The 16,941-nt window shown below is 54.3% G+C and overlaps 1 protein-coding gene across 1 annotated transcript; it reads right to left on the bottom strand.

Moving 5' to 3' along the window:
- Positions 1–112: 112 nt before the first annotated feature.
- Positions 113–16,251, bottom strand: Insyn1 (inhibitory synaptic factor 1). Its single transcript, XM_055622179.1, has 3 exons — positions 15,945–16,251; positions 14,805–15,533; positions 113–6,717 (listed from the first exon to the last, which is right to left on the bottom strand). Exons 2-3 carry the CDS (start codon positions 14,958–14,960, stop codon positions 5,998–6,000), a joined length of 876 nt encoding a protein of 291 aa, XP_055478154.1. The 5' UTR covers positions 14,961–15,533; positions 15,945–16,251; the 3' UTR covers positions 113–5,997.
- Between the last annotated feature and the right edge of the window lie 690 nt (positions 16,252–16,941).

Below are 16,941 nucleotides of genomic sequence, written 5' to 3'. Positions count from 1 at the left end.
GGGGGGGAATCCCCAGGGCAGATGCACAGGCTGAGTGGGCACTTAGGACTCTGGAGGTCTACCCTTGCCTATACTAGGCCTGGAGGAAACTCTTTATTGACAGGGGCCCTTGTCCTACTTTCAGGCTCTGGGACCAGTTCAGCGGGCCTCTTGTTACAGTGTCACAGGCTGAGCACTCTTGGGAACAGTTTTAGAGCCACATGGGACTTCCCAAGCTGAGCTCTTGCCTTGCTCCTGACTGTGTTCTCAGGCCAAGGGCAACCATCACCTCCTGCAGGCTGCTTTATCACTCTGCAGAGTCACCTGTACTCACAGTTGACTTCTCGTCTACCCTCCCGAGCCTTGAAGCAGACAGGCCTCTTCCTAGCACTGATGCCAGGTATCATTAGTTTTTAAGGAGATAAGGAACAAGGAGAGTACCTAGGTTGCTGACTCTGGGGAGGGGGTCCACTGGGGTTCAATAACTCTTCCCAAACTCCTGGGTCACCTAGTAACCTCTTCTTACAGTTTGGATGTGGTGTCTCCCCTCAAAAGCTTGTGTGTGCACGGCCTGGCCCACAGCTGACGGATCCAATCATTGAGCGGTGACTGAAGCATGAGGGTTCTGACCTAATCAATGACTCAAGCCACTGATAAACTCATTATTTGATGACATTACTGGGGGTTGCTGGAAACTAGGAAGTGGAACCTGGCTGGGGGAAGGAGGCTGCATATGAGAGTGGGGAGCAGATATTGCCTTGGAAGGGCAAATCTTGTGTAAGGCCCCTCCCTGTCCATCTCGATGCTCTCCAGCTGCCATGAGCTGAGCAGCCCTGCTCTGTAACTCTCACCCCTTCTGTTGCATCAGGTGGAAAGTACGGACTGAATCTTTTGAAACCAGGAACCAAAGTGAAGCCTCCCTCCCTTAGGTGGTTTTCTCACCTTCTCCAAGGTGGCTCAGTTATTCCCACCATGGTGCCTGAGGAAATTCTCCATTTTTACAGGAGCATCCCTGACCAGGATGAGTATAGGAAACCCCACAAACACTGGGGCTCTCAGAGAGGCTCATGGAGCCCTCAACCCTCCCTTAGAATCTAAAAGCAGCTAATGGTTGGTGAGGAAGAAACATTTTTTTCAGTCGTCATTGGTAAGTTTCCTGTGCTGCTGCAAATAGACCTAATAAAACTGAGTCACAGAAAAGAAAGAAAGAAAAGAGAAAGAAAGAGGACATGAGAGTAGAAGCAGGAGGAGGATTAGCTGAGATGAGTGAGGGGATCAACAGGAGTAGGAGGGACCGAGAGGGTAATAAGAGATTACCACATTATGTACATTGATCAACATTCATTATATATGTATAAAATGCCATATTGAAGCCCACACATGTTAATAAAAACTTAAAAAAACAAAATGAAAAAGAACCAAAAGGCATCCGGGTCCCGTCCCAGACCTCCTTCCAAACCTCTTTCATGGGTTGTATCTTGTAGTGAGCCCTGCTCTGCTAGGGAGCTGAGGATGAGTGGGGCAGCCCTTAAGATGGGTTTTGGTAGCACTTCTGAGATGGCAGCGGATGGTGAACCCCTGTCACGTGGTGAGCCCCACCCCTGCAGGTCCCAGGAGAAACAGGAGGGACAGCAGAGCCTCAGGCAGGTGTGTGAGTTTGAGGATTCCTGGCAGGGAGTCAGATCCGATCAGCGTGTGGCCCAAGCCCTAAGCAATGCTGGCCTGAGGTTGCCCTAGACCCTCCTTCTCCTCAGCTTGTTTGTTGGAGACCCATAAAGGAGATGTAAATGATAATGGTGGCTGTGTTGGGGTGCAGGGCAGGCAGGTGAGCAGAGTCAGGTCATATGAAAATCCCAGCTGGCTCATGTGTATCAGGACACAGCCTCAGGAACCTGCCTAGATGGCTTGTGGAAAACAGAATGGTAGGATACAGTATTTTTTTTTTGAGGGTTTTAGTATATCCAAATTACCAAGGTGCTAACTGTGCTGTTTTCATTTATGCACTGAATGAGTCCCCATCGTAACAGCCTGCTGGATAGCACATTATTGACTTGTTTTAAAGACAGACTCTCATCTCAGACTAGGCAGGTGTTGTCTCCCTACCTCAACCCTTGTCAAGAGAACAGAGTGAGTTGGTGAGAGCTGGGGGTGGGAGGGAGCAGTGTCTGAAGTTCCTAGCGGGGAGTGCCCCTCAGCTTTTTCATTTTACCGCATTAGCTCCAACATCTTTCCCCTGCTTTAATAGGACCTCACTCTCTTGCCCAGCATATGGCCACTCCATCTACCTTTAAGGTCCCAGCATCCCCAAATGACCTTTACTCCCCCTTCTAGGTACCCAGGGATACCCCGTTCCAAAGGAAGGGTCATAAACACCTGCTCTCATAGGTTTCACGAACTATAGCAACATTAAGTCTCCTTTGTTCGTTTGTCCCCTTGCCTGACCTGTTAAAATGATGGTTGTGGTTAATCCATTTGCTCAATAAATAAGTATTGAACAACCTGTTCTGCACAGGGCCCAGCTGAATCTGTTATTTAGTGTTGGTTAAAAGACATGGCCTGGTTCCTGGCATATACAAGGTTGTCAAAAAACGCCAGTTTTCTTACACAAGTCTCAGTTTTTGGAAGGAGAAGTGGGGATAGGAGGAGTTAGGAGAGGTGGGGGCAGAGAGAGGGGACTCAGGATGGGGTGTGGAGGGCTGGGCCTGCTGCTTCTTGGATCCCCACCCCAACCCCTTCTCTTGTTAACATGACCTGGCTCTGTCTAAGGACAGAGGATGGTGCTGGGAGCGGGGTGGGGTGTCTCTGAATGGTGTCTTCTGCTTTCTGCTGTTGGTTTCAGAAAACCACATCTGTCCACTATATAGCTGGGATTCTCCTTATTCTCAGGCGCTCATGGATACTGCAGTGTGCTTAATTCTACCACAGTGGTGTCAGGCTGAGAAGCCTCCAGCTCTCAGGACATGTTTCTGAGTACTTTCCTCACCCTCTGGCTTCTGGCATTTTTTCCCCCCTTGGCATCTTGGTAAGGCTAGACCCAGTAAACATCCCTGACTTGACAAGGCTGAAACTTGACATTCTTCATTCCTGCCCAGCCTTGAGACATCCCAAACCAGCCTCTCACAGGGGAGAGTTACGTGCGCGTGGGAGTGTGTGCACATGTATGCCTGTGCAACATGAGATCTGCCACACTGGAGGGCCTCAGTGACGGCTGACTAAATGGATGCAGAGGGGCTCGTTAATACATTCGACAATCATTTATCAAATCTATGGTCCATTCAGTCTTGGGCTGAGAGAGGGCCTGCGACGTGTAGGTTGACAGCGGCTAAGGTCTCCCCAAACAGAAGGTTCCCTGGCTTCCTTCTTCTAACACATTTCTTGCCCTCCAGGGCTCACATGGTCCTTGGGCCACCTCTTGTCAGCACATACACGGGTGCTAAGAAACCGAGTTTGGTTTTCCTAACTTGTATTGTTTAGTAAATGACAGGACTTCTCAGAACCTCAGTTTAAGTAAAATGACATATTTGACAATGTCTGAGGAATGAAGGAGATAAGGCACATGCTTCCACAAGTCCAGCGCATAGTATGTGCTCATTAATGGAGCTATTTATTATGCTTAGCCCCTTCTCTGTTATGAGGGCTGGCTTGGCTCCCTCCTACTTCCTCTAGAGCACCTACAGCACAAGAAAGTGCACACAGCAGGTGGCAGGTGAAATCCTACCTCCTAGAAGCAGATAGGTCCTTAGGAGCAAAGCCGGACAACAGCAGAGGCCCGGAGGCAGGGAGGAGCTGGAGGAAGGGCTGACTCGGTGGGGGAGGGGCCCAGGATGGCTTTGTGTGCTCTAAGGATAGGAGTCCCTGCTCTGATGCTTTCCTCCCTGGGTAGATGAGGCCTGTATTTCAAGTCTTAAGAAGTCCAGGCAATCCTATCCCACTGCCAGTGAGGTCTGGATCTGGTGAGTACACCAAGAGCTTTCTGAGCCTTCACCATGGTGGACCTATATCTACTTCAAAACCAGGACACATTCACTCTGTGCCCCACCTGGGTACAAGTGGTGGAGGTTATCTGTGACCAAGCATAGTCGTATAAGCCTGGGTTAGAGGAGGCATTCCCTTGCTCTGGGCTCGCAGAGAGCCTGGCCCTATGAAATGAGAACTACTCCGTAGGTTTCATCTCCATAATGGTTGAAAACATGAGAAAAACGGCTTCATCACTAATGAGGGAAAAGCCAGCCTCAGAGATGGAATGGGATGAGCGGGAACTGTTCAGCTAAGGGAGGGCAGGGCCTCGCTGGCCCGCTGGCATGAGCTAGCTCTAGCTGGCATCACTGGACTCCTGCTCTGGTGGCTGCACCACTCTGGCTTTGTAGGGCTCTGACCTCACCATGGTGGGGGACAGATCTCATCCTGTGATACCCTAGGCCTGTCAGATTTTCCAGTTATGTCCTTCCATCCCCTCTAGGCCAGCCTGCTAGTCCCCACTGCGGCACCACACAGTACCTCCCCAGGCAGAGAAAGCGGGTGCTGGTAGAACACGAGGCCCCCTGGTGGGTTGTGGCTCTGCACTAATAGAGCCGTGCCCAGGAAGGCCTCAGGACCGATGCTCTCAACCGTTCACCGACCTTACCTCTCTGCTCCAAGGTGGGGTTAATGAGTCATGCTGTGGCCATCTTCTGGCCTCAAGCTGTTTGTAGGGACAAAGCCATGTGATACTTCTGACTCAGGACAGCTTCCACTTTGGTCCTCTATCCTGGAAGTCACTGGAGATGCAGGCTGATACACACTGCCCACAGTAGGCCTTCAGGGCCTTCAATTTGTCTACACCATGCTGGATCCCTGTGACCGTTACTGAGGTGGTGAAGAGTATCAGACCCATTTACAGCTGAAGTAAAAAGGGTCAAAGAAAGAGGCTAACAGATTGGCCCGAGGTGACATAGCCGCTATACAGCAGGGCCAGGGCAGCCTACAAACTACTTGTTCTCGGGGACAGGAAAGCAGAAGCTCTGTGGTCTTGCATCTGCTACGTCACCTCTCTGAACCTCAGTCTTCTCATCTGAAAAGTGGGGCAATGAGGTGATGGTACTTAGTGCATTCAGCATAGTGACCTGCCCGGTGTGGACAGTGACAGTTTCCCCCTCAGGACATTGGAATCTGTTGCCAGGAAGATCACGCAGTGGGGGACGCTCTCTTGCTGCTATATCTTCCTTCGACTCTATTCAGGGCTTGCCAAGATGAGCTAAGGGGTTGGGTGCGAAGGAGGAGGAGCCAGGTGGAGACACGGTACCTGGCTGCCTACTGCCTGCCTAGTGCAGAAGGCTAAGCGCCTCTGTGTCTTGGTTCCTAGCACTGTGATGGCCACTGCCACTGTCCACAGACCTTGGTTCTGCTCAGGGCAAGAGATGAGGATTCTGAACCCCGGAGTTAAGAACGGGAGCTGAAGGAATCAGAATGGACTGGGTTCCTGGATTGCACTGGCCTGGTCCTGCAGCTCCACCAGCTCGGTGGCTGCCAGCCTTCCCCACAGCAGGCTACCCTTCACAGTGTTTGGGACAACCCTAAGGTGGGTGAGTGTGTGTGTGACAGCATTGTCTCTCCTCTGGAGAGACAAGGCACAGACAGGTCTCCCCAAGAGGACAGGGGTACTTCTGGGTCTAGCCAGGGTGATGCCAACCACGGGTTCTAAGTTCTTGGTCTTTTGGGTGAGCCCTGCCCTGGCCTACTGTTCCCTTAGCTTGCTTCTGGCTGTTGAGTTCTCCCTAGGAAATGGCCCAGGCTAGCAATCACAGACCTCCGTGGTGTTGGGCACTTGGAGTGGGCACGGTAGGGTTCAGCTTCCATCAGGGAACCCTGCCATATGGAGAGGAAGGTGAACTCTGGGCATCTTGTTCTTTTAGGATGAGCTTTCTGAAGGCTTTGGGGCCTGTGGGCCCGGATCCTTAGTATTTATGAATTTTATTATGACTGTGTTTGTTTAAATATATATGTATATATTTATAGCTCTATGCATCCCCCTCCCAGCCCCTAGTTTTTGCCCTTAGCTTTCTGTTTGGTGGCCGTATAGGGCAGCACTGTCTGCGTGCTTTTGTCTGATACTGTCTGGGTGCTGCTGTTCCTTGTGACCCTTCGGGTCTGTTCTGGGGCCAACGCGGGGCCCAGGCGTCGGGTGGCCAATGGAGAGCGCCTGGTCTTGTAGGGGGCTGGGGAGGGCTTGAGGGGGCCTGTGTGTGGCTCCACATGAGGCAGCTCTGGGGCCAGGCCCGCCTCCTCCTCCTCTACCTCCTCACCATCCTCCTCTTCATCATCACAGCACAGAGCGTGGTAGAGCACTTTGTCACTGAACCGTACCCTCTCCCTCGTCCCTGGGGTCCGCTGGGGCACTTGACCCTTTGCAGGGCCAGCACCAAAGGCCTCTTCACTGGAGGAGTCTGGCGTCTCCACTCGTGGCCCGTTGGGGATGGGCATGCCACCATTCATGAGCTGGTAGTCAGGGCCTGGGCCTGGCCGGGATGCCTCAGGCCCATCCACAGAGTCTGATGGGGTAGAGACATCCAGGAAGGAACAGAACTCCCAGCTGTCTGAGAGGATATCGGCTGTCATGAAGTCCAGGTGGCCCAGGTCAAAGGGGCCGCCCACACCCGCCTTGTCACTGCTGGAGGTGCTGCTCACAGTGGCTGTGGTCCAGTCGTCTGGCTCCAGTTCAAAGTCAAAGTCAGAGGTTAGCTTGTCGATCTGACTCACCACCTGGCCAGGGAAGGGAGAGGAGGTGAGAGAGGCTAGGTGGGACCCAGGATTACCACGGTGTGTGTGCCTCTGCCCTGTCCCAGAGACCTCCAGATAGGTGACTCTGAAGGATGGTTGCTGAAATGAAGTCACAGGTTTTGTTTATACTGTTAAGAGCCCAAACTGGGGCTAAGAAGATGGCTAAGTTGGTAAAGTGCTTGCCTTACAAGCATGAGGACTTGGGTTTGATTCCTAGAACCTATCTTTAAAAAAAGAAAAAGAAAAAAGCTGGGCATGGCAGTAGGTGCTTAAAATCCTAGATCCGGGAAAGTGGAAACAGGAGGATCCCTGGGGCTTGCTGGCCAGTCAGCCAAGCCTACTTGGCAAGTTCCAGACCACTGAGAGACTGTCTCAAACACACACAAGGCCAAATTGGACAAGGGTGGATCGCTTGTCCCCGGAGGGAGGAGTACTGCCTTTTCCCCAGGCACCCTGTCCATTCATACAGCCTCTCTCGAACACAGCCACTGTTTGGGTGAGGAAAGGATAGTGATCAGGGCTTACACTTGTTCTGGTTGGGGGGGGTGTCAAATAAAAGGGTTTGAGGGACTCCAGCGAGACCTGAAGACCCTGCCCTGGAGACCTCCTAGCTGCGGACTATAACACGGCAGGGTAGCTGGACTTGAATGACAGGGGGACAGTCATGAAGTGGACCCTGCCCAGCATTCTGGACCCATCACTGCCACCAGTTAGTGACTCATTCGGGGATCTCTCTCCAGCACTACAAACCAGAGCAACAGGTGTGTGGCACTGGCTGAGTCACCCTCCCCTTCTTCTACCCTCCTGCTCTGGAACCTCCTCCCTCCTTGCCTTCCTTGTCCATTGATGAATGGAGATCAATCCTGGCTTGCTGAAGAAAAGAATAAAGCCAGCCAGCATTCTTTGGAAGCAATAAAGGGACCAGCCACCCTGGTCCGGGGATGATTGTTAAAGGCCCTCAAGGGGCAGTTCATCTGTAGAGGTCGCTGCAGCCTCCTCTGCCTGCCCACCTCCCAACCAGCCAAAGGGAGGCCCTGAGCCTCTGAACAGGCAGACCCCTACAGAAAGACACTTGTCTGTGCTGCTGTAGGCACATAATCAGAGTAGCATGCAGAGAGAGAGGGAGGCAGATTAGGCAAAGGGCTAGGAGCAGTATGGAGTATGAGGATGAAGAGAGGGGCAGCAGGCTAGGACCAAAACTTAAAACAATAAAAGCCAGTGAGTGGAACAAGCATCCAAGCCACCAGGAACGGAATCCAGTTCTCAAATTCTGCTTGGCATTTCCTGCCTGGGTTCAGGGTGGTCAGTTAGTAAGTTAATTAGGCAAGTCCTAACCCAAAGCTTATTCCTTGGAACCGCTCCCATGAGATGCTGTTTCATGCATGGTGAGGGCAGGAGGCAAGTGCTCCGAGGTGAAGCAGAAAGCAAAGACACTGCCTGAAGCATCTGGGTCAGTGGGAGGTGGGCTCAGGCTGCAAGTGATCTGACTGTCCCTCTCCCTCTTCAGGTCTGTTTCTCAGTCCCTAAGTGAGTGAACTAGCTGACTTCTAAGGAAGATTCCAGGAATTTGTGCCTGGGGGACAGACTTTGGGCAAGCCACATAGGCTTGCAGGAACTCAATGTCTTTTAGCACCAAGTGCCTGGCCAGCCATCACAAGGTGCAACAAGGATGGTGGGAGGACTCAGAGGAGCCCCTGGGATCCCAGTGACGTCACTGCAAAGCTCAGATCACCGCCTCTTAGTGCCAGGCCTTCCACTTTACACCCGTGAGATCACAGTGGCCCAGTCGCTGCCTCTTCTGAAAGGCACTGGCCTGGTGGCTGGGCGCTGGGGCAGCCTTAGGAGCTGCTCTGCCATTCAGGCCGACACCGCATGCTCAGACGGGACTCTGATTGGTGCGAGCTGTCACCAGCTGCGGCAGCCCAAGGCTGGGGGTGCCAAGAGGAAGCTGGAGTTGAATGGCTTGGCTGAGATCCCACAGACTCAGCTGAGGCCAGGCTTCTTGAAGCTCAGCAGGAATGAGCACTGTCAGGCCCCAGGCCTGAGGGATGGCAGGGATAACCCAAGCGCACCCAGCAGGAGCCTGGACGCCCTGGAACCCTGAAGTGGTCCTTTCGAGGAAGGAGCCCTGGCTGGCCACCTGTTCTAGAGGCCTTCCCAGTGGGTCCTTCCCTTCCTCATTAGCACCCTCTTTTTGTTCTGCATCAGGGTATGAAGGGAGGGAGGGAGGCTGTCTTTGGGTCTCATGTCTGCCCCCTCTTGGCAGTGGAGCTGAAGAAAGATTATGATCCACTTCCAAATTGTAGTCACTAGCTCTGACACCCCTCTCCTTGCTCAGGGAGATGAAGATGGAAGAGATATACACATATTTTAAACTACAGTTTTAGGACACTGTATCCATAAGTATCTGGCCTCTGCAGCCAAAGCTGACTCCAGCCCTGACTTCACTACTTCTGAACAACCTTAATTAAAGTTACTCAACTTTCAGCCTCTGTTTCTTCACCTGAAAATTCTTAACAGCATTCTCTCTGCCCAAGAGCTGCTGTGAGGACTTAACCAAAGGCCCCTGGGAAAGCGCGCAGAACAGTGTAGAACACAGACATCCCTTACGCACCAGTGAGCATGAGCACACATGCAGGCCCAGGAGCAGATGGGGAATCAGCTTCTCACCTAAGAAACACCACACTGATGGGCGGGTCTCAGCACCTGTTCAGAACCCCAGGATGGGGTAATGTGCCTTTCACAGCCCTGTGTGGCAGTACTGCCCATTTTGCCTGTAGTGTGGGTGTGTCCATTCAGAACGGAACTACAAGAGGCCCATAAGGCCCATGACTGAGGCTCATAGGCTGATCTGGCTTCCAGACTCCTCGATAAACAGACGTGAGGGTGAGGAAGGGAAGCCATGTGCCTGCTGTACCCAGCTTTCTGTGGCGTGCAGTGATCAGCTCATAAACCTGCTAATCCTCCCCTGGTGCCCTGTTTCTTCGGTCAATGAGCAAGTGTGGATCAGGCCCATGCTACCTGCCACTCTGATCCGGCTGTCTTGAAATCTGTGATTCCTCTCCAAGATTTAATAATCATTTTGCCTACATGTAATTTGGGATTGTCTTGGAGTGCAGAGAAATAATTATATACACAGAAGGAAAGAGGGGGAGAAAGAACCAGAAAAAAAGTCTCAAAGCTGGGGTACTGGAGAGACACTGACGAATCTACCAGTGCTATTGTGCTTGCTGACAGGGAAACTGAGGCCTAGCACCTGGAAAGAGCTGAGTTATAGCCTGAAGTAGAGTCCTGACTCCTGGGCCTGCCATCTTACAACAAGATTAAACTCTTCCAGAAGGGCCAAAAGTGAGCGCTTGAGAGGGAGTACAGAGCTGAGGGCTGAGACAGAACCTAGCCCCCATTCCAAGGGTGTCCCCTGCCTCTGTCTTGACCCATCAACTCCTTCCCCCAACAGTAACTCCCTGTCAGTGCTTGGACCATGCTCTACATTAGGGATGTTCTGATCAGCATCAGAACCCTGTCAGCCCTCTGCCTCCAGCCCTTCCTTTCTCTAAAAGCTCCTGAGCCTTCCAAACACTACCCTCTTTCCCCTTCAGCAAGCGGCCTCCCCCTCATCTCTCTGCACATTTTAGAGCTGGAGCTCCAGCTGCCACTGGGCTCACCTGGCGTGCCCTCCCTCCACCACCCATTCTTACTTCCTGGAAGAAGCCTGCTGGTCCCCAGCTGAGGGCGATGTTGGTCACAGCTACACTTTCATGTTGTAATGTGGTTGATGTCTGCCTCCCTATTAGACAGTTAGCCTAAGAAAGAGCAAAGTTGGGTCTGTTTCACCCACCACTGTGTTCCTGGCTTGGCAAAGATACTAGCCCAGTCGACAGTCACGGCTGTAGACCACCAAGGCCGGGAGGCTTCTTTGTCACAGACCTGGACCATATGGTACACCTGGCTGAACTCCCTCTTAGATGAGTGCGTGCATGTGTGTGTGTGTGTGTGTGTGTGTGTGTGCGTGTGCGTGTGCACATCTCCTGAGGCCCAACAGCCACTGCTGAGGGACCCAGAGTCCCAGACCCAGTGTCCCCACTCCTCCCCTCTTTCCCAGCTCCCTGGGCAGCTGGTTACATAACTGGGGATCCTGCATTATTTATGACCACTGATTATTTTTTAATTCTGTGATTACATTGTTTATTATCTTCCTGGGGGGCTGTGGCATTGGGGAGATGGGGAGTGAGCTGACCATGATTCATGGCTCTCATCCTGCAATTTGGCCTAATTGGCTAGGGAGCCTCTGTGAATCTGTCCGGAGGAGGAGAAGGCAAAGGAAAACAGGAGGGAAGGAAGGCAAGAAAAAAAAAATAAGAAGAAAAAAAAAATCCACCCAAGTTGTACTGAGCTGTGGGTACTGAGCTGACCCACTTTGGCACAGCCCTTTGGTGCCCAGCTTCCCCTGCTCCAGATGCTTTCTGGTAGGCCACATTTATTTATCTCTTACTAGCAAGGTCTGTATTTTCCCCTGCCACCTTTACACATGGCACCTGGTCAACGGACAGCTGGGAAACAGGCTGCCACAGCACCTCCTTTCTATGCCAGCCAGGTGGTGAGACCCCTACTGCCTGCCACCTCAGGCTGAGGAGGGGCTATGCCTACTCCATTCTCCTGAGGTTTTGGGGACACAGAGGCAATGGCATGCTTAAATTACATCCTACTCAGGATTCACAGGAGATGTGGAGGTGCAGGTGGTTACTTTTGATCCCCCATGGAACAGGAAGGAGCAAGTACATGTTCAAGGTGAGTTCAAAACCTGATTGGCCAAGGATGAGGACCCCTTCACCCTGCTTTGGGAGCTCTGAGTCTATGGGAGCAGGGTGGTGGGTAGGAAGGCCTCGCCAGGAGCTGCTGGACGCAGAACAAGGCCTTGTGGGTGGCTGAGGCCTAGTTCTATGGGAGAGCATTTGCCTACCATGTGTTGGGCCCTAGGTTTGATACCTGACACCGCAAAGCAAAAACAAAACAAAAAGGATGTGGCTTTGCTATGTGGTTTATGTAAGGGAGCACAGAAATATTTGGTATCTGCCTTCTACAGATGGGCCAATGGAAGCAGAGAAGCAAAGTAACTTTTCCAAGTTCACACAGCTCAGGAGGCAGAACACTAAGGACTGAACCAGAAATCTCTGGCTGGCTGGCCTACGCTCTTTGCCCCTTGGGATGGTGTCTGTAACGGAGATCCATGGAATCTGGGGAACTTAGGGAGCCTGCTGGGATTGGTCTAGCATCTTGGAGTATTGGGAACCTGGGAGAAATGACAGCTAATTAATGTCTGACTGTCATGTCACATCCCTGGACAGTTCAGTTTCAGTTTTCAAAGTGCTTTTGTATTCCTTACTTCACTTAGTCCCCCCCCCCCCCCCCAGGCAGCTGATGGTGGAGCTGTAGTGGGGATAGAGGGTGCTCCAAATCCTCTGGAAGTGTGAGCAGATACTGGCCCTCCTCCCTCGTGCTATGCCTCCGACATCACCATGGAGGGCATCGCTTGCAGCAGCACTGTGAGGGACAAGTCCTCAGTGCCCGCTTTCAGAACAAGTGAAGATTCGAGGGCTTAGGGCAGAGGCTCTGATGGCTTTCATCTTTTGGTCAGTTTCAGGCTTTGTGATCAGGAAAGAGAGAGAGAGAGAGCGCGAGAGAGCGTGTGTGTGTGTGTGTGTGTGTGTGTGTGTGTGTGTGTGTGTGTGTCTTCAGGGCCAGTGGTGACAGGCAGGGAGGTAGGCAGGAGGATAGTGAAGGGAGGAGAGAGAATGGCAGCACCTGCTTTTTCGCTGCCTGGATCCTTCAACAGGGTTTCTGTGCAGTGCACCTACCAACCATTGTACATAACTCTTGTCCCCATACTCAGGTATTTGCTCTGAGCTGGAGGGGATGAGCAGGTGCTGCCCATGAAGTCGGGTATGAATGAGGGAATAGGGGCTTGTTCACTCTACCATGGGCCCACCCAAAGTCTGAAACCAGGACCTGAGATCCGCAGATATTCCTGTCCCCAACAAACCCCAGCTCACAGGAAGGTATACGGCATCTCTTCTCTACTTGAGTGTTTCTCTCTGCCCCTCACCCTATGTACACATCCCCTTTCTGGGGGACTAGGGAGATCTGAGGCTCTACCCCCCACCCAGCTGGGTACCATTGGCAGCGGGCAGGCAGTGGCATACGGGGTAGACTCTGGTTTCCATAGCAACCTGCCAAAGTCTTGGGTGGAGACACATGGCCTACAGATGTGGGGGAGGGGACTCATCAGTCTGCCCTGGCTCAGACCTCTGGGGTGTACCAACTATCCCCTGGAGCTTTAGAGTGAGGGACGGGGAATCAGTAAGTGTGAAGGGAAGAGGGGAACATCTAAAAGCTCATATATTAACCCTGGTACTTGGGTACCGCAGCTCAGACATCAGCCATCTCTAGACGCTCCTGTCAAGATGCTGAGGTTATACAGTTAGCCTACCTGCTGAAGCTTGGGAACCTTGAGTCCTAGGCTCAATTCTGCTATGAATAGGTTGTGTAGCCCTGGACAACCCCTTATTCCTCTCTGGGCTCCAGTTTCTTCAATAGTAAATGCACAGAGATTGTCTGAACTCCCTGTGGGCTCCTTTCAAGTTCTGAAGGGTTATGCTGAGGGAGAAGAGGCAGGGTCTAGAAGATGCCCCATTGAGAGGCATGCAAAGGATAACCCCGGGCTTCTATACGATATCAGCGCTTGTTGAGGCCCCACGTCCCTGCCTGAGCTTGAAACTTTGGATAGTTCCCAGGGCCCTGATAAAACTGCAGAATATGACAGGTTAGGAGAGGCCTTTGGACTCAAAAGGTTAGAGAAAATGTTCAGGGCTGTGGTCTTTGGCTTCCCACTTGCATTATGGAGCCCAGACCACAGCAGCCCAGCTTGTGGGCAGGAGTACCGCCGCCTCTCATTCCCATGTCCGCATCTCCTGGCAGGTTTCATGAAGCAGACTCTAGACCCTCTCAGCTGCACTTCTCTAAGGGGCCTGGCATCACCCTTGACTCCAACTCACAGCTCCCTTCAAACAACCCCCCTCCCTGGCTTGATTTCAGGCGAGGCTGGAAAGTCACACTGCTCAAAGCCTGCCCATCTCCTCATTTTCCTACAGCCTCCTTCCCCATACACGGCTGGTGGGGGGGCTTGAGTCCATAACTCAGAATGATCCATTCCCCTCCACTCTTCAGGGGCACTGGTTACAAGGAGCTGAAAGTTGCCTAAAGCCCACCTGGCTGGTGAAATGGGGCCCAGCGGGCAAATTCAGGCCAGCGGCTCAGAACGCTGGTCATGCATTTTGGACTTGAACGCAGCCCAGGGGGCAGGGTGGAAGACACGTGTACCTCATTACTCCAGCAATGTGGGAAGCAGTAATTAAACTGGGCTCTGCTTCGGAAGACAGAGAGGGTTTCTCGGTGATTTTTTGGGCTTTGCAGAAACCACCCAGAAGCATGCCCTGTGAGAGGGAGACTCATCTCCATAAGAAAGAACCATCTCTTCTTCAATGCACAGAAGGACCTCTGGTCCCCACCAGCACCTCCCAGCCACATCCTTACTCTAGGACAGAGAGGCCACAGTTGGTTTTAACCCTGCCCTGCCTTTGTAAATTAAGGGTTCGGAGCATCTGACCCCTGAAGTAATATTTTTGAGCTGAGTCTCAAGCAGTAGGGACTGACTCAGTAGAGCCATCAGTCCTTGCTCAGAGTCTGGAAGGTAAACAGCAGGGTCCAGGGACAGCTTGGGTCTCAGAAGAATGTGTCCCATTAAGGATGGACACCCTGAGCGATAACCGCTGAGCTGGGCTCTCTGACACCTGCTCAAGCAGTCTCCGCCACACCAAGGCCCCACCACCAGCTCTGAGGCCAGGGATTTTTAGCAGAGCAGATTTGAGGCAAGGAAAATGGGAAGGGTGCTCCTCAGTGCAAGAGCCCACGTGCACATAACTTTGCACACTCAAACAGGCATAAATGTTTTGATGCTGAGCCCAGCCAGGCAGGGCTAGGGTCCCTGTGGCCCCTGCTGGCCTCGCACTCACCTCCCTCAGCTCCTTAGCCACTTCTTTGAGTTCCCTCAGGATGCCTTCAAGTTGCCCGATGACCATCTTCATGCGCTGTCGAATCCGTTCTCTCTCTCCACCACTGTTGGGGTCTTCACTGGGCTGCCCGAGGTCCGGGGCACCCCGAATGTTCATCCTTCACAACGTGGCCGAAAGCCTGCCCATGCTCTCCCCAGCGGGGCACACGCTTCGTCTGCCTCCACGGAGCCCCCCTCGGCCGGGCAGAGCTCCACATCTTAACGGCCCCCCAGCCTACCCTGGCCTTGGGCGGCCCTCACCCAACCCCTGCAGCCTGCCACTCCACCTACTCTGCCTCTGGGTGGGGGATGGAGCACCCAGAGGGAGACAGAGTCTGACAGAGGTGGGGGGGGGGGTCAAGGTAAGGACACAGGAGGGCAAGGGGAGGGACCTTAGGGCCCAAGAACAGCTTCCAGGACGTGAAGGGCCTGTGGTGTACAGAGCTAATCTTTGCCTGAGTCTTCCGATTCGGAGGCAGGGGGATGATTCTGCAAGGACTGAGGGTAAGAGATGCCCTTGGGATGGGGGAAAGACAGCAATCCCCTCGCAACTCCTAGGCAGTTACAAAGGCATAGGTCTCTAGATGCAGCCGAACCTGCAGGCGATGGTGATCAGGGTCTTCCAGATGTGGAGGGGGCTCCAGATGTGAACAGCGCTGAAGAGAGAACTGGATTGGAGGAGGGCAGCCCCCTGCAGAAAGAGCGAGCCTGGTATCAGCCCTCCCAGGCTGCTGCACCAGCATGCCGCGGCGGCTGCTGCTGCCTGCCTCCCTCTTCTCCCTGCCTGCACCCTCCTTCCTCGCTGGAGATTTCTTTCTTTATTTTTGTTTGTGGGGAGGGGTGGTGTTCAGCACACCCCTCTTCGACAGGAAGAGAGGAGGAGCCCCTCCTTTAGAGGCATAAGTCCTCAGCCTCCTCTGGGACTCTAGCCGTGGCACCCCCCAACCCCCGCTCCCAGCCACCACCAAGCTTGGCCAGGCTGGTTCCGCGCAGGGCCTCTCCAATCCTCCATCCTTCCAGAGCCCACAGGGTGCCCTCCTCCTCAGCGGACCCTTCCACCCCCAGCTCCGCCTTCTCCCCGAAGCCGGACTCCCCTACTCACCGAGGGTGGGGGCACCGGCCTCTCCTCCAAGCAGCGTCGGGGGCCGAGCCCCAAGACGAGGTTGGGTGGCCCCCAAGGCTCCCTAGGGTGGGCTTCTCTCTCTGGACCCTTCCGCTCCTGGCCTCAGGAAGGTCCTCCGAGCAGTGACCGGAGACATCTGGGCGGTGGGAGGGGGCGGGGCCTCCTCGCTCCCGGGAAGGGGGCAATAAAAAAAAAAAAAAAAAAAATCCCCCACCACGCCCGCCAGGCTCCGAATCGCGAGGGTCCGGCGGGTTTAGGGGCCCCGAGGCCACAGGTGACCCGGGCCGAGGCGATGCCGGTCCGGTCCGGGCGACTCAGCCAAAGTCGGAGGGCTGGGGAGGGCGCCGGGATCCCCTCAGCCCACGCCTGGCATTCCCCGGGCTCCGCAGGGTTCGCGATTCTCTCTGTCCAGTCCAGATCGGCGCGTCTGGGCCCCTCCGGGGTCTGTCCTGCCCCTGCCTCGCCCTGCCCTTCCCGAGCTGGCACTGCCAGGCGTCCGGGGAGCACTCAGCCGGGACCCAGATTGTCCGTGCTCCGGCCCCGGGCGTCCGGAGCGGCCGCAGAAACCGCTCAGCCCAGCCCGGCAGTCGCTTCCATCCACGGTGGGGAAAGTCGGATGCCTTTGGGTCCCGGGGGAGGGGCAGCGGCCGTGGCCTGGGGACCGGGTGTCGGGCGCAGCGCAGATGGGTGCACGAGGTCGGGGGGGGGGGGCCCGGCGCGGCGGGGCTAGAGCAAAGGAAAGCAGAGGAGGCGAGCACGGCGCCGGGGAGGCGATGGAGGAGGCGCGGCGGGCCCGGCCGGGCGCACGGGGTGCGCAGCCTCCGCTCGGCTCCGCCGCCTCCTGCGCGCTCGCTCACGGCTCCGCGCCTCGCGGCCCCGGGCGCACGGCGGCTGCCGATGGGGCGAACGAGGCGCCGGGACGGCTCGGGCCTTTCTTCCCGGCGGCTTCGTTCTCTCGCTGCCCTGCCCTGCTCTG

This window comes from Psammomys obesus, unplaced genomic scaffold (genome assembly GCF_907164565.1).
Source record: "Psammomys obesus unplaced genomic scaffold, mPsaObe1.curated_primary_1811, whole genome shotgun sequence".
Taxonomy (NCBI): domain Eukaryota; kingdom Metazoa; phylum Chordata; class Mammalia; order Rodentia; family Muridae; genus Psammomys; species Psammomys obesus.
Note: the sequence above shows the minus strand (reverse complement) of the source record. Positions and strands in the feature narration are given on the sequence as shown.